The sequence below is a fragment of the Carettochelys insculpta genome, chromosome 4 (assembly GCF_033958435.1).
Source record: "Carettochelys insculpta isolate YL-2023 chromosome 4, ASM3395843v1, whole genome shotgun sequence".
Classification (NCBI taxonomy): domain Eukaryota; kingdom Metazoa; phylum Chordata; order Testudines; family Carettochelyidae; genus Carettochelys; species Carettochelys insculpta.
This window is the reverse complement of record NC_134140.1, coordinates 129,848,074-129,871,233: the sequence shown is the minus strand read 5'-3', so window position 1 is coordinate 129,871,233 and position 23,160 is coordinate 129,848,074. Positions and strand designations below refer to the sequence as shown.

Below are 23,160 nucleotides of genomic sequence, written 5' to 3'. Positions count from 1 at the left end.
CTTTCTTCATAGGTCACATTCTGTAGACCTTTAATCATTCTTGTTGCTCTTTTCTGGACCCTCTCTAATTTCTCCACATCTTTCTTGAACTGCGGTGCCCAGAACTGGACACACTACTCCAGCTGCAGCCTAACCAGCGCAGAGTAGAGCGGAAGAATGACTTCTCATGTCTTGTTCACAACACACCTGTTAATGCATCCCAGAATCATGTTTGCTTTTTTTTTTTTGCAACAGCATCACACAGTCTCATATTTAGCCTGTGGTTCACTATAACTGCTAGATCCCTTTCTGCTGTACTCATTCCTAGACAATCTTTCCCCATTCTGTATGTGTGAAACTGATTGTTCCTTCCCAAGTGGAGCACTTTGCATTTGTCCTTGTTAAATGTCACCCTGTTTACCTCAGACCATTTCTCCAATTTATCCAGATCATTTTGAATTATGACCCTATCCTCCAAAGCAGTTGCAACCCCTCCCAGCTTAGTATCATCTGCAAACTTAATAAGCGTACTTTCTATGCCAATATCTAAATCGTTGATGAAGATATTGAACAGAACCAGTCCTAACGCAGACCCCTGCGGAACCCCACTTATTATACTTTCCAGCAGGACTGAGAACCATCAAGAACTACTCTGAGTACGGCTATCCAGCCAGTTATGCACCCACCTTATCGTAGCCTCATCTAAATTGTATTTGCCTAATTTTTTGATAAGAATATCATGTGAGACTGTACCAAATGCTTTACTTAGGTCTAGGTATACCACATCTACTGCTTCTCCCCTATCCACAAGGCTCGTTAGCCTATCAAAGAAAGCTATCAGATTAGTTTGACATGGTTTGTTCTTTATAGATCCATGCTGACTGTTCCCTATCACCTTACCACCTTCCAAGTGCTTGCAGATGATTTCTTCCATTACCTGCTCCATTATCTTTCCTGGCACAGAAGTTAAGCTGACTGTCCTGTAGTTTCCTGGGTTATTCTTATTCCCCTTTATATAGATGGTCACTGTATTTGCCCTTTTCCAGTCTTCTGGAATCTCTCCTGTCTTCCATGATTTTCCAAAGATGATAAAGGCTCAGATATCTCCTCTATCAGCTCCTTGAGTATTCTAGGATGCATTTCATCAGGCCCTGGTGACTTGCAGACATCTAATTTTTCTAAGTGATTTTTAACTTGTTCTTTTTTTATTTCAACTTCTAACCCTACTGCTTTCCCACTAGCATTCACTGTGTTGGGCATTCCTTCATCAGACTTCTCAGTGACGACCGAAACAAAGAAGTCCTTAAGCATCTCTGCCATTTCCAAGTTCCCTGTTACTGTTTCTGCCTCCTCGCTGAGCAATGGCCCTACCCTGTCCTTGGTCTCCCTCTTGTTTCTAATATATTTATAAAAAAACTTCTTGTTTCCCTTCATGCCTGTAGCTAGTTTGAGCTCATTGTGTGCCTTAGCCTTTCTAATCTTGCTCCTGCATTCTTGTGGTGTTTGCCTATGTTCATCCTTTGTAATTTGTCCTGGTTTCGATTTTTTTTATATGATTCCTTTTCTATTTTGAGATCATGCAAGATCTCTTGGTTAAGCCAAGGCCGTCTTTTGCCGTATTTTCTATCTTTCCTACACAGCAGGGTAGCTTGCTTTTGGGCCCTTAATAATGTCCCTTTGAAAAACTACCAACTCTCCTCAGCTGTTCTTCCCCTCAGTTTTGCTTTCTGTGGGACCTTACGTACCAGCTCTCTGAATTTACCAAAATCTGCTCTCCTGAAATCCATTATGGCTGTTTTGTTGTTTTCCCTCCTACCCTTCTTTAGAATTGTGAACTCTGTACAATGCTCATATTTATCTCTTTTCATAGTATAAACAAAATACATGTTAAAATTGAAAGACAACTGGAAAATTTTTGGCATAATTAAATAATGGAAATGGTCACAAGATATCATTAAGTTAAGAAATTCAATATCCATACAAACATTTAGTTACATGAGTAGATTAAAGGGGGAAAGGGTAGGCATGAGCTCATGTCGCCAAAGGCATAAGTCTACCACTAGCTGACAGGTTAGGGAGGCACTTCCCTTACAATTAAGTTGTTCAGTATTTGCCCTCTTTTTGTCATGTAATAGCAACAGTCAGAATACCTGGGAAATTAGACTTGTGGTTTGTCTGTTCCTTCCTTTTACACTTTAGAGGCAAAATGTGTACAGTAAGCTTGAAGGAAACTATCAAAACATTAATTAGACATATGTTATGCAACATTCAAGACTGAGTCAGCTTTCCCTAAATTAAAAATAGATTAATCCTGTGTTCTTTTCCTGTTGAAGTGATTAGTACCATACATGTCTATTACCTTGATAATTGATGTTTGTGCTGTGCTGTCAGAGATATATTGTCTTCATTGAGATATGAAGTTCATTATTTATGTAAAAATATACTGCTTTCTCTGGGCATTTTCCTTTAGAATTTGAACATGTTCCCTCCACGTAGTTTGACTGCATTATCTCTTTTGTTCCCCTAGAAATGTTATGTTTGCCATAGAACACCTGACAAAGTTTCTCTTAGTGGATTTAAAGGAAGGATTTGTGTTGATTTTTAGCAGCAGAAGTTTTATCTAGTCGTCTTGTATGCATGTTTTTACCGTAGGTAGGAACTTTCTGGTAAATGCCTGTAACATATGTAATACTTCCTTTAAGAAGTTAGAAAATTGGATATTCAAACATTATCTGAAGTATATCCTCTTTAGTCTTATTTGCAGTCCTTTTTTTGTTTTCTTTTACTGCCAAAAAATTTGAGTATCCAAAGTTCTGACTTCTTAAAGAGATTTAAATATTTAGGGTGAGATTTTGAAAAGTACTCGATGTTGGTCTGATTCTGTTCTAAATGTTCAGCGGAAACAGAGTTGGGCTAATTGTCATCTTGATAACAGTTTTAGGCTGCTTCTACATTCTCACTCTCCCCTTGGAGGTGCCATGATAATGAGGCAATTCGAAGCAGGCTAATGTGCCCATTCAGCGCCTCATTAGCGTAATGGCATCCGCATGAATTTCAAAGTGCAAACTTCAGATTTCAGATTGACAGTGAAAATGGGAGCTGCTTTGAAATAAGTGCCCCACTTTGACATTCTCTTATTCCAATCTAGTTTAGTGGGAGTATGGGAATGTTGAAGTGGGGCGTTTATTTTGAAGCTTCCCTCATCTTCACTGTCAATCTGCAATTCGAAGTTTGCACTTTAAAATTCATGTGGCCATCATTATGCTAATGAGACACTGAATATGCACATTAGTACCTTGTTAGCCTGCTTCAAATTGCTTCATTATGATGCCACCTCTGATGGGAGAGTGAGTGTAGGGAGACAACTATCAGGAAAAAAAAAAGTCTATTGTTCAGCTGTTGCTTTAAATAAACTTAATACTGGAACTTGTGGGACAATCCTGAAGATGTAGGTAACACTGGAAATTGGAGTTTTTCTTAGCTCTTGAATATTAGAGCTTTGCACAGTAATATCTCTTATATTTATGAAGTTGTAAAATTTTCAAATCAAAATGCTTATGGGGATAATTACATTATTCAGTACAAAAATCACAACAACTACTACAAAGACCACATTCTCACTTATTCAGTCAAAGTTGGCAGAGCAAGGGCAATGGAGAGACAGCAGAAAAATTAAACTAATGGTAATGTGTCCAGTCCTGAAGAAAAGTCTGTTCTTTGTGTGCCTGTCATGTCACTCCACTGAAATGACAGAGAATAGTTTATAAGACACTCCACAGTATTATTAACCTGCTGTTTTTCAAGCAAATAAAAATAATGGTCTTGTGAAATCCAGCAAATGGAGTGTAACTGCTTTAGAGGTCCAAGTGAACCACAAGCTAATATGAGTCGTCAACATGACAAAACAAAAATAGAAAGAAGCAGCCATCTTCTGGGATGCATTAACAGGGGTATGGTAAGAAATGAGAAGTTATTCTTCCATACTATTCTGCATTGATTAGGCCTCAGCTGGAGTATTGTGCTCAGTGCTAGATACCACATTTCAGGAGAGATGCGGAGAAATTGGAGGTCCAAAGAAGAGCAACAAAAATTATTTAAAATCTTGAAAATATGATGCATGAGGAACAACTAGAAGGATTGAGTTTGTTTAGTTTGGAAAAGAGAAGACTGAGAAAGGGGTGTAACAGCTTTCAAGTATCTATAAGGGTGTTATATGCTCCTTAGCCTCTTATGATGGGATAAGGAGCTATGGGCTTCAATTGCAGCAATCAAGGTTTAAGTTGGACATTAGGAAAAAAAATTCCTGTCAGAGTGGTTAAGCGCTGGAATAAATTGTGTAGGTAGGATTTGGTATCTATTGCTGGAGATTTTTAAGAGCAGGTAAGATGATCCACATAGTGATTGGTCCTGCCATGAATACAAAGGAGTGGACTTGATGACCTCTTAAGGTTGTGTATGTGACCCTGAGCAAGTCACATAATGTTTCTCAATTTGCCCCCATGTAAAATGAGGACAATTAATAATAACTTTAATTAAATTTCAAATGCTTTGGAGTAGAGACTGTGTGTGTGTACCTTGCGTAGCACCATAGATCCCTGATCTTAGCTTGGGTCTCAAAGTATTGCCACAATACAAATAATAAATGTTAATAAGCGAGTGGGATTTCAGTCACCAGCAGATGTGATGGTTGACATCACGATGTGCATATAAGTCTTCTGAAGCAGTAACTGGAAGAAAATTCATCAGCATAATAATGGTAAATTTTCATAAGGAGCTCATTCAGGCCTTCATTTTATGCAGTTTACATCTACATGTGATTGTTTTTTGACAAATGAAAAAAGTATTTGAGGGCACTATAAAAAATGAACATTGATGGGTGAACTTTTATACAGTGTTTATACTGGTACACACAGAAATTGTACCTGCAAATCCCATTGGATTCAGTATCTAGGTGTCTACAAATTGCAGATATGTATATTGGTACAGATAAGGTAACATCTGTAAACAAAACACAAGTTCTTTAACAGAGATTACTGGAATGTCTATTGTGTTCCATAATTTTCATTAGTTGCTTCCTTATTCTATACCTAGCTTATTTCTGTCACTATAGATGTTGCCATTCTATTATTTTCTGGTCAGAAAACCTGTTACCTAACAATTGTTTTTAGCAACTCTTAGTGGTTTCAGGAGTAAGTATGCAACATTTTTTGTTTGTTTTTGTAATTTTGATAATACCCATGTTTATTTTTAACCTTGTTAATTTTCTTATACAATTAAATTTAAGTGGTTGTATGAAATTATGGGGTTTATTTTCTTTTTTGATCAATCTGCATTATCAAATATACAAGAAATGATGCTGAGAAAACAAATTATGTAATGATCATAGAAACTGAGATTCAAAAAGCCAAAACATAAGTTAAAATGCAAATTTTTGGTGGAGGAGGCAGCGGCAGTGGGTGGAGCTCAAGCAAGGTAGGTGGGGGAGGCAGTTTGAGCAGAGAGGGTTTAAGTCTGGGGTGCAGGGGTGCATTTTTCCCAGGAAGAACTCCCCCTTTCCCCTGTTTTGAATTGCCTTGGGTCACAAAATCTTACTGAATTGTCAGAATGGGTCCCCATCTCAGAGTTTGGGAATGTTGTTCTTCAAAAATTTCTCTTCTGAGCTGTCTTGTGGAGCAGGATGGCTTTCATTTCATCTCCTGAAGAGGGAGGTAAAAAAAGAGTACAGTAGTGACTCTTGCCTCCTCGACAGATTGGACTATGGGAAGGAAGTCTGAGTCCCCAAAAAGACAGTGATAGAATCTGTGATGAGCCTTTCACACTTCTCACATACTAGTTCCAGTGAATAATTCTACCTCATTGTTTTTCCCTGGGAAAAACATACCCCCATCTTGAACCCCTCTCAACCTCAAAACATCCCTCCAGCTTTAAAACCCTCTCAGCTCCTCAACCTCCACCACCCCCCAGGCTTAAACCCCTCTCAGTTAGTGTTTCCAGATTTTTTGAAAACTTATGTGAGGCAGGCAGCCCCACCCACAGGATCCCTAGCCAGGGCTGCCTGTCCTGCATAAGTTTTTTTTTGTTTTTTTTTTTAAAAAAAAGGTGGGCGGGGGACAGGGCATGGGGACTCTGGCAGCCTTGCAGCTTGGGAGCCAGCTGGGGCATGGAGTCCTGGCCGGCAGTGCTTGCTACAGGATCCCCCGCCAGAGAGGCCAGGGGGATCCCTGTGGCTGGGAAGTGGCTGTGGAGTGGAGCCCTGGCCAGCAGCACCAGCTGCAGTATCCCTGGTGGGGAGCCGGGGGCGGGGGGACCCCATAGCCCTGTGGTTGGGAGCTGGCTGGGGTGCAGAGCCTGGCTGATTCTCAGTCCATCCCCCGTCCCCAGGCTTAAACCCCTCTGTCTACCTACCTACCTCCCCTGCCTACTTCACGTAAGTTCCTGGCACTGCTGCTCCCTGCTGCTCCTTCACTAGGCCATCATCACCACCTTCTCTTCTCTTCCTCCACCTGCAGTGTGGGTAGTTCTCTGCCCTGCTGCACTGAAATGGGATTCAATTTAACTGGTTTAAGGGCACGATTGCTCCTGCTGTCCTTTAAACCAGTTAAATCAAGTTTCATTTCAGAGTAGCAAGGCTAGGCAGGGACTAGGAGCTGGAGGAGTGAGCAGTGGCAGAGCTGCAAATGGCTCCTTTAAGAGCCCCATGTGGCTTGGAGCTGGCCAGCCAGTGACCCTTACTAAATCTAACTGCGACCCATAGATTGGGAATCCCTGCCCTAGAATGAGTTTACAACACCTCAAAGTAGTGGATTCTTTAGTGTTTTTATCAGAATGTTGTTTGCTTGATTATTTAAGATTTAAGAAACTGCTCTATACCTGAATAAAACTATAAAGGTCCTGAATGTGAGACTCTTTTGAAGGAAGATGTACTGTTTAGATTAAGGAGTCCACACAATATGTGACTTTGGATACAATTCTTAATACAAATCGTACTGCTTTTCATTTCCAGCCCATTCGCTCATCTGTTGAAAAGTTGTTTTTTCCAACACCAAAGCATTCCCATAGAACATATCAACTAGAAAGAAGATTAGGAATGTTTTAACTTGTTAATCTTCAAGCTGTGTTTTGAGCTGAGGTCAATGGCTATATATAACTTCCAAAGAAATAGATAGTACCTGATAATACTTAGATCTTGCAAAGAATTAATAAAGGGCATTCCGCTTCTGCTAACTATAACAGATCTCTGAAGGTCTGGTTAATACTCACAATGGGGAAAAGTCATGGTAATCTTTTGACACATTTTCTCCCTGTCTACTTTTGCAGTGGAATTGGATCAGCAGGAAATACATGTAAAGGGTAGAATGCCAGTGCTTTGCTTGGCAAGTGTAGATGTAGATTAGCTATTGTAAATTGTCAGGAAAGGCGTAATAGTCTATCAGTCTGCTATGTTTGAACATGGTTCCTGCTACCACAGTTCCAGTTCTAATTCCTTGAAAACAAGACAGGTTTTTATGCAGGAGTGCAGACTTTTATAGGTGTACTCATGTATTTGCACAACTGGATAAGAAAGTATACTGAGTGATACTCTAGGCGTAAATTTTAAATATGAGATGACTGTGTGTCAGCATAAGTTTTATGTAACTATTTAAATGCATAAGCCTCTTAGAATGAAACAGGTACATCTAGGTAAGAAATAATATGTAGAAATTAAAATTTTCATGCTTGAATTTACCCCATTTGAACAGGCTGCTTGAAGGTCATTTCAGTACTTTTTCATAGCATTTTTCAAAGTAAGTCATTAGCTAAGTTATAAGAAGTTTGTTTCCCTGTAGGCAAGAAGATAGGATGAAATAAAGGAGGGGCAGAGCTTGTGAGTAGATAAGATGGTGAGATGGAAAAAAATAGCAGACAGCTGGCTTAAAAAGTTGATTTGTCTGGGAAAATACATTGAGGGCATTTAGGTGTATTGAACACATGACTAATGAACAGGTCAATGTATGATAGGATGGGAGCAAAATATATTGTTCTTTTTGATAAAATTATACGTTTATTTCCCATTTCCTTGTTTTACAGTGTATTTGTGTGTGCGCATCTGAGAGGCACCCAGAATGTAAGATAGGTGTAGTTTTGGATTTTGTACCAGATTGAAATCTGAAAAATGGGTGAAAACAAAATCTGTTACTGTTTCTGGCACAAATAACTATAGCTAGCTGAAAATAAAATGGTGGATGAAATGCAAATTGGGAGATGTCAAAGTCCCTGCTGTTATGTGCAGGGCTTTCAACTTATACCACAGGGTGACCATCATGAATTCTGCTTCAGGTGCTTGGGAGAGGGTCACCTGTCCAATAAGTGCAAGATTTGTAGAGGATTTAAGCCTTTTACAAGAAGGAGAGAGTCTCCCTTAAAATTTCTTGAGGCAAGCAGTTGGCCTGCAAGTGGCACCAAAGCTAGCCCCTGCAGCCTCTTTGTTCAGCGCATCAACCTCATTGCAGAACACCTCAGCATTGCAGAGGGACTGTGCTAGGGAGACCCAGTGCTGAAGTCTCAGGTGCCCCGTAAGGCGAAGAGAACAGAAAGTGGCTGCTTTCCATCTTGGCGCACTGTGGGGGTGCATTCTTAGTCAGGACACTCCAAGCCTGCTGTGCTGGTGCTCCAGTTGATTCCATCTGTCCTTAGAAAACTATTGTGTCTGATGCATGTGGACTCTCTGGTGCCGCAGAATGTGGCTGCAGAGGATTTGGACCTTTTCTCCACACTGGACAGCTTTGAGGCTTCTAGGGACTTGATAGAACTAACTCAGTCCCTGGGTACTGCCATGAAAGCTCTGGTACCACATTTCACAGACACACAATCTGTAGTACCAACAGTAGAGACATCTGTTCTGGCACCATCCATGGCACCTTGAGAGAGGGGCCCACACTGGCCTGTGCACCTGAGACTGGTACCACCTATAGCCCAGCACAGTGGGAGCGCAGACTATGTTAAGACAGTGCTCCCCTCTCGTAGAGCTGGAAGGGACCTTCAGAGGTCATTGAGTGCAGTCCACTGCCCTCAGAGCAGGACCTATCACCATCCCTGACCGTTCTTTTTTTAAATCTATTTCCCCTGGATCCCTAAATGGCCTCAAGGATTGAGCTCTTAACTCTGGGTTTATTAAGCCATTGCTCAAACCACTGAGCTATCCCTCCCCATCTTCAGGGTACTTGTCAGAGCCAGCATCTTATACCTTCAGGGCTACAGAACATCGCCTCAGGTTGTAGCACTGCAGTTCTGCACCTCAACCACTTCAGGCACAATGGGCGTATGCAGTGGTCCTTCTGGCTCCCATGGATATGCCAGCAGGACCAGGTTCCATCATCCAGGGCTGCCTCCATATCTTCTGCTTCCCATGGCACTTCTTTAGTGATGTCATTTGCAGGGGCCTTGGGTTCAAATCTAGATACAGCCACCCATGTGCCAGTCCTCGCCTTGCACTGAAGATCTGGACCACATCAACACACCCACCATCAGCAGTTCAGGAAATAGCAGACAGTGAACCATTTGTGCCATTGTTGAGCTCAAATTTACATCAGATTACTGAGCTCTAGGCAGGGTAGAGGTGGGATACACGATTCCATTCTGTTCCCACCCTCCCCATCTCTTTTGCCTTTTCTTAAGGAGCTCCTCTTACAAGCAGGTATTCCACATCTTCTGTCAGGGCTCATCTGTTGGCCATTTCTGCCTTCCCTCCAGGGGCACAGGGAAATTCAGTCTTCATCCACTAATTCATAAATGGCTTCCTTAAGAGGCTAGACAGGCTTCATTTTCATGTACACCAGTCTGTGCCTCCTTGGGACCCTAATCTGGTTCTTGCAAGCAAAGCCATTTTCATGCCCCATCCCCCAGCTCTTTGTCTCCATAGCTGTTAGGAAGAAGGGCCTGCCATTTTCAGCCCAGTGCATTGCGATATGGATCACCTCATAAATTGGGGCCTGCTATGACCTTGCAGAAGTGCCAACCCCAGCACTTAATGCTCATTCCACTGGAGCCCAAGTATCTTCAGCTGCTTCTCAGTGCAGGTGGTCCTGGTCCTCCATCCATATGTTTACAGCTCATTTTGCCATTTCCCAGCAGGCTAGGAATGATACATCATCTGGCAGGGCAGTGGTACACTCCCTTTCTGCCTGGACTCTGATTCCGCCTCCAGTCATCTGGCTTGCAGCTGTAAAGCTTATCTGAGACATCTGAGTGGACTCCCTCTCATATTTTTCTACCTCTACCCCACCACCAAGCGTGTTGTGTTCCGACATTTCCCTTATTTGGAGAGTGAAAGTCAGGTGCACAGATGTTTTAGGAAACAAGACTATAGTATTAATTTAGAGGCTGATTTACATTTCTAGCAGTACCATTAATGAAATTAAAATACATTATTTCCTCTCCTCCATATGATGATCTTAAAATGAAGTATGGTTTTAAATTCTGAAGTCATATATAGTTAGCCCCAGAAAATGGAGCAAAATGAACAGCTGGCACCTAAGAAGGAAGTGGTCTCTTTAAAGAAAAAAATCATAAATCATCATCACCATGCACTGCAACTTCTTCAGTATGTGAAAATCTGCCTTGTTACTGTTGGTGACCAGTACAGCTGGATCAGCTGTGAATAGATGACCTAATCTGCTGTCCAATGTGCTTTTTGTGATATAAGAGTAGGAATTGTCTGATCAGTTGTTAATAAAATGCTTACTTCTCAGAGCCTCAGTATTGTTCTGCTACAAGTACAGTTCTAGAGGGGGTAGCACTTCCGATAATGGAAAATGGAAGTAGAATCTAAACCTTTTTTTAAGTAGCTGACTTCATATTTGTAATGCTTATACCTCAGTATGTTGAATGGTCACATCTCAGCATATGATCTTTACAAATAAAGTAACTGTTTCTTCCTTCCAATTGTTCAGCTCCCTTATGCCCTTTAATTTTCCTTTCAGCTAGATATTAATTTGCTTTTCAGTTTTTGTTCAGACTTTCTACTATATTTGTCTTCTGATCCATCTTCTTCCAATGCTCCTTCTTTCACATGCATCACTGAAAAAATCTCAGGAATAACTATTTTTTTTCTATCTCAAGCTTACAGCACTAACGTGGCAAGGATGAGATGTTAATAAGATCAATATTGTTCAGACAATTGTACATGTGTTTGTAGTTTCCTTATTTTTTTGAGCCTGGTGTGACATGCTTAGTGGTAAGAGGTAGATTTTTACTTAAAGAATAGATAGCAGCAGATGAGATGACTGAATAAATTCAAAAGTAGAAATTATCCTTTATAGATAATGGGAAATACAGTAAGGTAATTTTCTACAAAGATTGATCAAGACATTTTGAAGTAGAAAACCTCATTGAACAGTTCTTTATATTCTACAATGCTAGAACTGACTAGTTACAAAAATAATGGTTACACTTGCACTTGGCAATTAAGAAGAAAAGTACAGTAAAATTTCTTTAATGTGGCCTCTGATGGTCCAGAAATCCTGCTGGTCCATCATCCCCCGAGATACACGTACCTCAGAATTCGCATACGTCAGGGGGCTTGGATGGTGGGTTGGGGCTGTAGGATGGGGGAAGGAGGGTTAAGCCTGGGGTGGGTTAGGACTGCAGGGGGGTTGAGGGGTGGAGTTGAGCCGGGGTGTGCGGTGGGAAAGAAGCTGCAGGAGCACGGCAGTGGTGAAGAAGCTGGGGTGCGCAAGAGTGGTGAGCCACAGGTGGGCGCAGCGGTGGTGAGCCCTGACGGGGGTTTGAACCTGGGCTAGGGGATTATGGTGATGTCCAGTAGTCTTGGAAAATTTGGTAATCTGGCACCTGTCTGGGCCCGGGAATGCTGGATTGAAGGAATTTTACTGTACTCAGGTTTACCTTTGTGGAATTCAAGTTCTTTTATTTCCTTCCGTGTACTTTATTAAAAGCAAATTGCAAAGACTATGTATGGTTTCTTTTTAAATGAGTATAAAGTAGAAGCAAGTTTTGAGCTCGCTACTCATTTCTTGTGGTTCTGATACTTTTTTTCATTTGGTCCGGGAATAGAAGTGTGGGAGAAAGTGAATGTTTTTGCTCAGGGCCATCACAACATAGGTAGATAACCAGCTCTGCCAAGTAAGAGAGAGAAAAATGAAAGAATGTCATTTATTTTCTATTTTAACAGTGACCAGTTGATAATGTTTATTCCTAATATGGGATAATTAACCTGGTTCTTTTTTTAAAGGTGTAAGTAGTGTTCAGTGTTGCAAGTTTGATTTCTTCCTTTATGGGCTTATGAATTAACTCAGTTGCTAGTTAAAGCTATGTTTTACCTATGTTAGATAGTGTTTAAATAAAAGCTAAACATCCTGTGACTTGCTCATTTATTCCTGAATAACCTTTTAAGTGCATTTGTACGCTATAATGAGTATTTATACACTATAAAGAGTATTTTGAATAGAACCTGTACACTTCAGTAATTGTCATTTAACATGGGCATGCCTTTGTACTGAAGATAGGTGGTAAGGAGAGCATTTATTTATTAAAAATGTGCAAATATACATAAATGTGCATTTAATCAATAATATGTAATTAAGTTCTGATCCTGCGAGTGAATCTGAAGTCAGTAGGATTTTGATTAGGCCCAGAGATTTCTGTGTAGATCAGCTCGCAAGACTGGGGCCTTAGATATTTACATGTTTGTAAATCATTGCAGTTCACTTTTAAAGATAGAAAATAATGAATCTTGCTTCTTCCCAAGCATTACGACTAGCATACAAATCAAGCTGTTGGGGGAGGAATCAGTACTTTCTTTAGTGAGCAAGGAAATAGAATGCTAATCATTGTCTGCTTTTAACAAACAGTTGGCTACTAAGAAACTACAAGAATTTGGCTAATTCCATTTATGGGCTTTTTGAGTTCAAGTTTTGCAAATATTGCTATTAGTTTTGATTATTATGAGTCCATGTGCTTTCTTTACTACACAGTTCTAACTAACATTAAACATTCTTAAATTTGAGTAATATTGCTTGTTTTAGATTACAGCATAGTTTCCTGTTTTGAAGAAGAATGTATACAGATATCTTAAATACCTGGGACACTTACTCTTCCTCGAAATACTTGAACAATAAATAGGGACTGGAATCCAGGTGCATTCTTTACAAAGAATGCCTCCAAAGCAGTGATGAACTTAAGAGTGCTTAAAAACAAGGGAAGTGAAAGCAGTGTTTGATTAAAATCTAGAACTTTTTATAGTAATAACTGAATCCTACCAAGTATATGAAAAATTAGTGAGCTGTATATCTAGTTATGTAATAGGTACAGTGAGGGCTGAGAATTTCACTTCCAAATTATGAAATTTAGAGGATAAAAGACTTTTTTAAACATGATCATCATCATCCTGTGGAAAATGGGCTTGTGGTCACATTGTCTACTTTTTGAACAAGTTAATGAATAATTTTACTTTAGATTCTAAAATTGTACTTGACAGATCTATAGGTCATGTGTGAAGTCAACCAATAGAATTAGAGTGTATGAACCATGTGCAAACTGTTGTGGAAAAGTCTAAATCTGCAGATCTCTCTGCTACTGTTAAGAGGATAAGTGTTCGCTTCTCTCGTTCATCTCAGCTTGATGTCTCTGAAGATTGATATTTAAAATACAGTTCTCATAAGCATTTAAGAAGATGCAGTTTTTATATAAGCAATAGCTTTCTGTTTTCGAATCCTTTCTACTACTTTCTGACAAAAATAAGTTTTTACAAGTTTTTTATTTCTGTGTAGTTTTTCAGAGCCAACACAGCTTGATCTGTTTCTGTTTTTATGTAGCATCACTGAAATTGCTTAGAATGCCTGCAAAGCCCCAGGAAAGCGGTGGCTTGGGTGCCCTGGCGCCCCTCCTAGGGCCCCAAGCCCTCCCCAACTTATGAAAAATTCAAGGAATGGGAGGGTTGCGTGGAACACAACCCCTTGCGTACCTTGAGGGATTACTGTATTTTCTAAGGACCATTATATTCCGCCCCCCCCCGCCCCAAGAATTGGTACTGGGCTGTGGACCACACTTTGGGAAATGCTTTTATAGTCTATTGATAAACTGACGAATTTGGTAAATTGAATTGACTATAATACAGCGTATTTATATTTAGTTCGAAGTGTTATCTAAATAAGCCTCAATTTCTAGGTTTCTGTGATGGAAGGTCACAAAATTTTTATTTTTTTATCGTAATAACAGCGTCTCAAAGTCCAAATCTGGGTTAGATCACATTTGTGCTGCACAAGTATTTGGATCTTGCCACAGATACTGGGGTAGAGATGCTCTAGCATTACACAGGCATTGATTAGAATTGGGTCTTCCCTTCTGTGCTCACAAAAGGAAGTGGTGATACAGAGGTGCAGCTTGCAGAGGCTTCATGGGAAGGAAGCAAGCAAGCCAACACTGTAGAACTAGAAAGCCAATTCCTGCACACTTTAGGGACTTAATGTGTAAAATGTTTGTAAAATGACTGTGGTAGCCTCAAGGAAGATAGGGAGCCTTTGTGATTGATGGCAGTTTAGAGAGAAGATGGAATAGCTTAGTGGTTAGTGTATTGGCCTTGTAAGCCCAGGGTTGTGACTCTAATCCTTGAGGGTGGGGTGGGGCCTTTCAAGGTGCAGGATCAGGTTAGATTTTTAAAGGAAAAAAAATAAAAACCAAAACCTGTCGAGGATGGTGATAGGTCCTGCTGTGAGTGCGGGGGACTGGACTTGAGGTCCTGAGGGAGGAGGGATAGCTCAGTGGTTTGAGCATTAGTCTGCTAAACTCAGGGTTGTGAGCTCAGTCCTTGAGGGGGGGCCATTTAGGGATCTGGGGTTAATAGATTATGTGGGGAGGGGTAGCTCAGTGATTTGAGCATTAGCCTGCTAAACCCCAGGGTAGTGATTTCAGACCTTGAGGAGGACTGAGGAGGGATCTGGGGCAAATAGGGGGGGAAAAAACGGTGGGGGGATGGGGGGGGTTGGTGCTTGGTCCTGTCAAGAGGGCAGGGGACTTGACTCAATGTCCTCCTGAGGTCCCTTTCAGCTCTGTGAGATGTGTATCTTCATGTATTATACATCAGTTGCTTACGTTGTAGGAGGACTGGGTATCATTGTCCCTATGCATTTAAAATGGTAGATGAGGGACTACAGAGAATGGTAGACAGGGTTAAGGGGTGGGGAGGAAGGAGTCTGTTGCATGACATAATTCTAACAAGCTGCATGGAAAAGACTTTGACTAGCATTCAGTATTGAATACTGTAAGAGGGGTTCAATTTTATGAATGTGTTTTGCACAGCATAGTTATACCGAGTTGTACTGTAGCAAAATGCATTTTTATGTGATGCTTGAACATTCTTCTAAAGAAATTGATAGTGTAATCAGTCTTATTATAGTTCTTCTGAAAAAGTGTACCTTTAAAGCTGCCCTAAAACAGTATTTTGCAGTAAAACTTTTTGTGAAGCAGAAGTTGGTGTGTTTTCATGATGATTTTTGCTTCATGTGATAAATTATGGCTGTTTGCGGGGGGGGGGGGGGGGATGTCATGTGACCCAGGTTTTTGTTTTTTTGTTTTTTGTGTTTTTAAGTGGAGGACATTGCTGTATATAATATCGGCATGGACTACAGTTGCGGTGTGGGTGAATTTAAAATGTGTAGTGTGAGTAAAGCCCTTGTACTTAGTGTATTTGTTATACTAGTATAAACTTAATTTAACCATTAAAATCTACACCTCATGCACTCTCACTGCTTGAATTTTGTGGATTGTTCATCACATACATATGTAGGGGAATGCTTATGTAAAGTCTGCATTTTGCCAAATGCCAAAGGTGATCTGAATGTTGTCTTACAGAATTCCTGTTTGTTTTTTGTTTTTCTCCTTTTACAGGGCTGTTACTAACAATGATCTTTCAAGGGATGACTTCAGATACTCAGGTCTATGCTTTGCTTTCCCCTTTGCCTGTGGAAATAATACTTTTTTACAAAGAGGCGTGCTCACTAAGGACAGATAATACAGTATAGGGTTGGTGTGTTTTGCAGGAAATACTATATAAAGTTTAAAAAAAAATACTCAGGGTTCTCCTAATCTCATAATTTTACTTTTCTCTACTTAATGAAAATTTGCACAATTTTTTTTTGTCTTACTATATGGCTAATTTTCAGCTGAAGTTGGTTATGTTGCCAGTCTTGGAGATAGATTTTGGTGTTCATCAGATCTGCCCTTCTGCTCCCCTCAAAACAAACTCTCTCTTTATCTCCTTATCTAACTTATCCCATCAGTCTATCTCCCATTTACCTCCAGACACCCATGCCTAGTTTTGGAAATTAATCAATACTAGTAGACAAAAGATAGCATTACTAGCTTAGAAATGGAACTGCTGTTCCATGCTATTCGGAGGCAATGAGTATATGAGGAACCAAAACCTACCTATTTCCAGTGGCTACATTTTCAGTAGATGTGCTGTCTGTTGGATCTTTGTCAACTCTGTTTTCATATTTGCTTCTAATTACTAGATGTCCTTTTTAAAGCCCCTCTCCCAGCCCAGGCCCTCTCTGCCTCCTAGAAGAAAAAGTTAATTCTTTCTCAAACTGTTCCATTCAAGAATATCCTGACTTGTATAGACTGGAGCCACGGTTCTCAAACTGTGTTGGGGACCCAAGGTGGATTGCAACATCATGTTAATGGGGTCGTCAGCAGTATTTCATGTAAGATGTGTGTGTTCAAGGACACGATAGAGGTTCAAATGCTGTGCAGTTGATTAGCAGAGTGCCCAGTGCTGGCCACAGCCAGCAGTATGCATTTCTACTGGGAGTGTACATCCTGCACATACCTTGGTGCACATAAAATTCATACCTCACATGGATGTAAATATTAGAGGGGACAGCGGTTACCTGGGTGGCTTAGACTTGCCGGGGCAGAAGCTGCAGCCCAAGCCCAACAGCCCAAGGCTGAAGTTAATGTCAGTTATAGGCCTGCCTGCGGCTAAAGCCCTTTGGCTTTAACTGTGGTCTTCCTGTCCAGGGCACTGCAGCTCAAGCTTTGGTCCCCTTTCTGGGATTGTGTAGTAATTTTTGTTATCAGAAGGGGGTCATGGTGCAATGCAGTTTGAGAACTGCTGGACTAGAGAACCACTGCACATCCCATAATCTTGTAGCTGCCCCAAGAAAGAGTGTGGTGAGGTTTTGATGTACTCCTCCCTGTTCAGCTTTCTGATGGCTGTGTAGTGGGGTGGACTGTTGAAAATTCGTCCTGCTTTTACTTCTGAATCACCACACATCAGTGACTTGATTCTTATCTTTCATTTCCACTGAGAGATCTGAAGACCAGCAATGACAAGTGACACAGGTCAGTTTCTTATTTGCTGTAAAGTGGTTGAAGCTCTGAACAGCAGTTGAGACCCTAAAGCTGTATGCAGACTTGAATACAGCACTGAATTGTTTTAATATTGGTTTGCATTTAGAAGTTATTCTTCATAGCCATGTGGATGAGAGAATTCTATTTTAAATGCGAATTTAGATTCTGCATAATGTGATAGTACTCATGAAAATTTCCTGTGCTTTATAGGTGAGTGGATATTTTTTCAAGCTATTTCATGCAAGTTCCTAAATATAACAGTGACAAAAGACTTGTTTATTGTACCATCACCTCTGTGGATTAAAAGCCAGTAATGATAGTCTTCCTTTAGCACTGGTAGCCCACTTTCTTGAGCAGCAGGAACTCCCAAGTACCATTAAACCATCTTCCACCCCCCCCACCCCCCCACTTTTGGAGGAAGTGGTAACTGTGGGGAATAGGACTAGTGGAACCAGAGTGGCTGTGTATACTATTAGATCAGTGGTGTCCAAGAGAAATTTAACCAATGGCCACAGGAATGCATTAACTTCTTTTGTCTTGTGGTAGCTGATGGGTCATGTAGAACACTCACAAAATCAATGAGAATAAGTTCCCCATGCCCTACCTCCTCATACTGCATTACTTGATAGCAGAAAACAGTCACAGCTAGTTGTGCTCTATGCATAGATTCTCTCTGTAATTTCCTTGCCTTTTTAACTTTTAAGATCTACTCAGGTCATTTAGTCTAATCTTCTGCATAACACAGGTAATGAAATTTCACCTGTAATTCTTGTAACTGATAATTTTTTTTACTATATATGTGAACACAGTCAAGCCCCAATAACTTGTGATTGAACTATAGCATTTTTAAGAAGACTATCCTATCTCAGTTTAAAACTTCAGTGATGAGAACTTACCTCTTTTTGTGATTAACTTTCTTATTTCCAATTAGGATATTTCTGACCTCATTTTGCAGATATTCAGTTTTGTTATTTAAACTTTAAGATCTTCAAAACTAAGGCCTTGTTACTGTTACAGATGTGATAGTTATCTCTTTCGATTAAACTAATGGCCTCATTAAGTCTCTCATTAAATGTTAGTGTGTTTCCCCCAACTGCTAGTAATTTTTTCAGTTTGTTTCTGAACTACATCCAAACTAGCAATATGCTTTAAAAACTCTGGACATTGGAACTGAATACAGAGGGCTCACCAATACCATATACAAAGAGCTCTACCAAATGTGTGGTCCATTTTGGTCAGTTTCACGGACATAAGATTTGTAAAATTGAATTTTTTTTTAAAAGCTATTGAACTCTGAAATATCACATGGCTTGTGACCGGAACAGGTGTTGTGGGAAGGTTGCAGGTTACTGTAGGGGTGATTGCAGTACTGTGCCCTTCTGCAGTGCTTCTGGCAGTGGTGCCTCTTTCAGAGCTGAGCAGCTGGAGAGTGTTGGCTGCTGGCTGGGATCTTAGTTCTGAAGGTGGTTACTTCCAGCAGCACAAAAGAAAGAGTAGCATGGTATGCTATTGTCACCCTTATTTCTGCAGTCCTGCCTGCAGAACTGGATCCTCCATCAGCAGGTGCCACTCTAGCCACTCAGTTCTGAAAGTAGTACACAAGTTAGAGGTTGTGGTATTGTCACCAATTTCTCTGCAAGCTGCACAGCCCTGTAGCAGTCTCTTTCATGTTGCGCAGTTGCTCAGAAAACCTGCCTGGGGATGTGTTACAGCCAGAGGAGGGGCACTCTTTCCATGGCCTCTAACCTCCATCAACTAGGGGACGGGTGGCATGAATCCAGCCCTCATTTGGACCTGCCATGGCCAGGTTTCCTCTCTGCTGAGGCCTGAAACTGCCACATCCAGGAAGCTCCTCCCACAGCCTGGACCTACCATAAGAGGGTATCTGTCTTGCAGCCTAAGCCCCAGACCTGCTGTGCCAGGGAGCTGCCCCTCGGCCCACAGGCAGTTGCAGGGAAAGTGCTGGCGGGTGGTCCTTTGCTCACTGTAGCCTCAGCGCGCCTTCCTATACCCCAAATTTCTCATCCCCAGCCCCATCCAAACTCCCACCCCCCAACCCCAAGCATCCTTCCACATGCTGAACCCTACTACCCAACCCTCACTGCCTATATATGGGACATCTCCAGATAACAAAATTCATTCTATGCATGGGTGGGGAAAAATTAGAGAGAACACTGACCATGACCCTCATGCAATAATTGTGTGACACACCTAACAACTCCTTTTTGGTTCAGGACCCTCAATTTGTACACTATTGCTTGCTTTTTGTCCAGCTCCTTGATTTCCTATTTTTACTTCTCCATGCTTTCATTTTTCCTTTATTCTCATTTCGATGTTAGTATGGCATTATCCTTACATATGTGCTCCCACCTGTGTCCCCTTCGTCCCACCAACCACATCGGTTATCTTAGTGTAGTTGCTACAGATGTGGGGTGAGAGGGTTTAGAGCACATGGAGACCCCCAGCAAGTCTCACTGCAGTGGCTAGGCTTGGCATGGAAATAGAGAATAATTTTTCCATGTGTGTCTGGTTAAATGGCTGAAAAATCTACACTGGTGTTGGAGTTTCGAGGAAAGGAAGTGAGAGTGTCTCAGGAGAGTCCATCTGAATGGCTGTGCAGGCTCTACTCTACCCATGAAACAACAGGAATTCCTGAAATATCCAAAAGCCACACTGCTGTCCTGTAACCCAGTGCAGCAACTCAATGAGGTAGACAGAGCAGGGCAATCAGACTGATTCTGGGGAGGATACAATATGCTCATTTTAGGCTGGTGTTAGAGAGGGACAGTTTATTGGCCTATTGCTTCAGTATCTCTGCTTGATCAGTATCCAGTGTAGAGACTACTGAAAACTATAATTATTTAGAGAAATACATTTACAGGTTTATATTAGAATTTTTAATAGGAGAAACTTGTAAGCAAGCCCATCCCTTGGAAACTTCATAAGGATAGAACCCGATCAATAGGAAAAAATACTGAATTCTGAGCTGTGCTTAGGAAATGCATTTTAAAATTCTGTTTATGTAAAAATAAGATTGAAATTTAACCTATCAGATTTTAGGTCACAAGTGTTCCTACTAAGGTTGGGAGGTAAGAAGACTTAAACTCTTGAGTATGAATCAGGGTGGTGACTGTTCCATACTTTCCCAAAATTCATTCTAATTTTGTTTATGTAGGGTTGCCCAAACCTGGCATTAGTGTCTCAGTAAGTGCTACGCTAATACAGCATTTACTCTGAACTTTTGCTCCAGATAAATTTCTGCACCTGAAAAACTGTAACCCCCTTTGGTTTAGTTAATTGAGGAAAGCTGATGGGTTGGATTTCGTCTATAAAACCATTTATTTCATGTGAAACGTAAGTGCTTTCAAGATAGTACAGTATTGTAAAATAAGGTGGCTTGCTTACTTTGTTTGATTAGATTATGTTTTGGAAGTGTGGTTTCCAGAAGAGGGCTGCTGTAACTTTAAACAGCATATTCAGTGAGTCACCCCTGCTCTCTTGGTATGTGCCTTATTTGCAAACCAGCCAAGCCTCTTTCAGGCACGTAATAGAACATTCCATTTCCTGTTCCCTTGCTGACACAGAGGAGTGTTGCTGCTGGCAGTGATCTAATCATAGTGCAGTAAGAAACATGGCAGTTTGATAAAACATGGTGGAAACAGAGGCTGAGATGGAAGCATATGTTCTAGAAGACATCCTTGAGGTAGGAGTTGGTGTACAAATTGCAGTGAAAGCTGAAAGCCTGAAGAAAGCAATCCTGTCTACGGGAATATGCTTACAAATTACTCAGTTGAGGGAGGAAGGGAAGAGAAGCTATGCATTTAAAGCAAGGCACATAGTCCTTGTTTTGTTAGATGTGATGCTCAGATGGCTACTGAATTAGCAGAATATTAGCATGTCATTATTTGATTATAAATTGTGAGTGGGAGTGTGTGGTAGAGAAGAGTAAAAGGGACCTCTGACTTCATAAAATGCCTGCCTGCTTGTGACCTTTAGATTAACTCATTGGAAGGTGGGGTATGCAAAGCAGCTTGCAAAGGTTTTAGTATCTTCCATTTTACACAGTTAATTTACATAAAGACCTGAAAGTGCTTTTATGTTGCTGGTTAAACGAACTGCTTTTTTATTTGTGTCCATTATAAATTATCAAATCTATAAAATGATGAGAATTGCCACATAAACTTTTGGTCCATACTGTTTGGATATGGTTATCTGTCTAAATACGGTACTCTTATTTTTAAGAGGAATTAGGATATTTATAAATCCTGATATCCTAAATCTTGGTGATTGCCTTATCAGAGCATGAAATATATACTTTGATATTTTACTGTTTTAGTGCATCAGAATGGTTAATCTGATTGTGTATCTATAAAAAGAAACTTTGTTTTTGATCTGTTATGGACTGTTTATCAACTGAATTTTATGCAATCTAAAGATGAAGGGAAGAAATAATTATTTCTGGTGTAATTGACCTGGACTAGGTTAGAATACAATATTGAGTTATTGCAGATTTTAAATAACAATTAGATTTGTAGATCTCCTGTTGTAGGCTGTTAACTCAAGAAAGGCCAAGGATGTGAATGATTTTCTTTTTAACATGAGTGGTACTGATGTTGAGAATTCTCAATTACTATAAGGCTGTTGTGGGAGGGGTTAGAGGAAAGAGGCCTCCTGCGCATTTTAAAGTGCTGCATGATCAATGAGCATTTTCTGGAGCCCTTGTGTGTGCTTGGAACTGACATTGCAGTAAGATCCTTATATCTTCTAGCTATTCTGCAGTATGAAAACGGGATGTGCTGTGATTCTTTCTTCATTATTTCAATCCACTTTTGAAATAAATATGCAGTACGGATACTTAATTCTTACTACTGCTTTCCCTTTGTCCATCTTTGAAAATATTCGTGGCCTTGTTTTATTTGCCTTTTTAAAAGAGAACCAGATTCTGTTTGTTTACGTAAATGACAGCTCCCTTTTCTAACAGTATCTGCAGAATGCTATCAAATCTTCCTGGTAAACCCATGCGTTATCTTAAAGCAACACTGCTCCTGTATTTGTTTTTACATTTACTGCTCCTGCATTTGTTTTAAATGGTGTATTCCTTGGTAATTTGTAGAATATGGAAGTGAATAGGAATAATAATTCAAATCAATCTTTTTTTTTTTGTTTCAGTAATTCCAATTTTGTGAACAGAAATGCATTAAAATAGCTTTTTATCCTTACTCAGGATATTTTCAAAAGTTCAGTATACCCAAGTTCATAAATTCAAATGAAAAGCTATAATGTTTTGTATTTCCTAAACATGTGAACAACTGATAGACTGGAAGGGATTTTTTTTCCTGTTATGTGCATAAAATATTTGTGCTTAAAATGTCATTGCTTTCTTTGTTAGAGGTTGGGAGGAGGAATATGTAAACTAATGTGCCCATCAAACACATTGTGTTCACTGTGTCTTCTCTATAGGTAAACTAAATAGTTGAGTGCATGTGCATCAGGTGAACCAAAGAGGAATATGTATCAGAGAGATCACTCTGTTAGTCTGTATCTTCGAGAACAAGGAGTCCTGTGGCACCTTGTAGACTAACACATATTTTGGAGCATAAGCTTTCGTGGGCAAAGACCCGCTTCATCAGATGCATCAGATATTAAAGTTTTCCTGTTTTTAAAGCATCTCCATATTTACTCACATGAAAAAATTCACAGATCCTACTAGATTTGGCTGAGTATCAGTCTTTGGGTGAAAGTTTGCTGACATAACCTCACTTCTATCTCATTGAAGTAACTGAAGTTACATGTGGGTAAATCAGGACAGAATTGGCACATTGGACTTCCCTACAT

The 23,160-nt window shown here is 40.3% G+C and overlaps 1 protein-coding gene across 3 annotated transcripts in view; it reads left to right on the top strand.

The window, feature by feature from the left end:
- The window catches only part of ANKRD17 (ankyrin repeat domain 17), a 159,931-nt gene that overhangs the window by 16,127 nt on the left and 120,644 nt on the right, over window positions 1-23,160 (top strand). The window contains exon 1 of one of the 3 annotated variants that reach the window (XM_074993803.1): window positions 20,915-21,028. The exons of the other annotated variants lie outside the window; for them this stretch is intronic. Within the exon in view, the coding sequence (XP_074849904.1) occupies window positions 20,975-21,028 (54 nt within the window). The 5' untranslated portion in view covers window positions 20,915-20,974. Of the gene's footprint in view, window positions 1-20,914; window positions 21,029-23,160 lie in introns of those variants that run through there. 3 annotated transcript variants of the gene reach the window in all.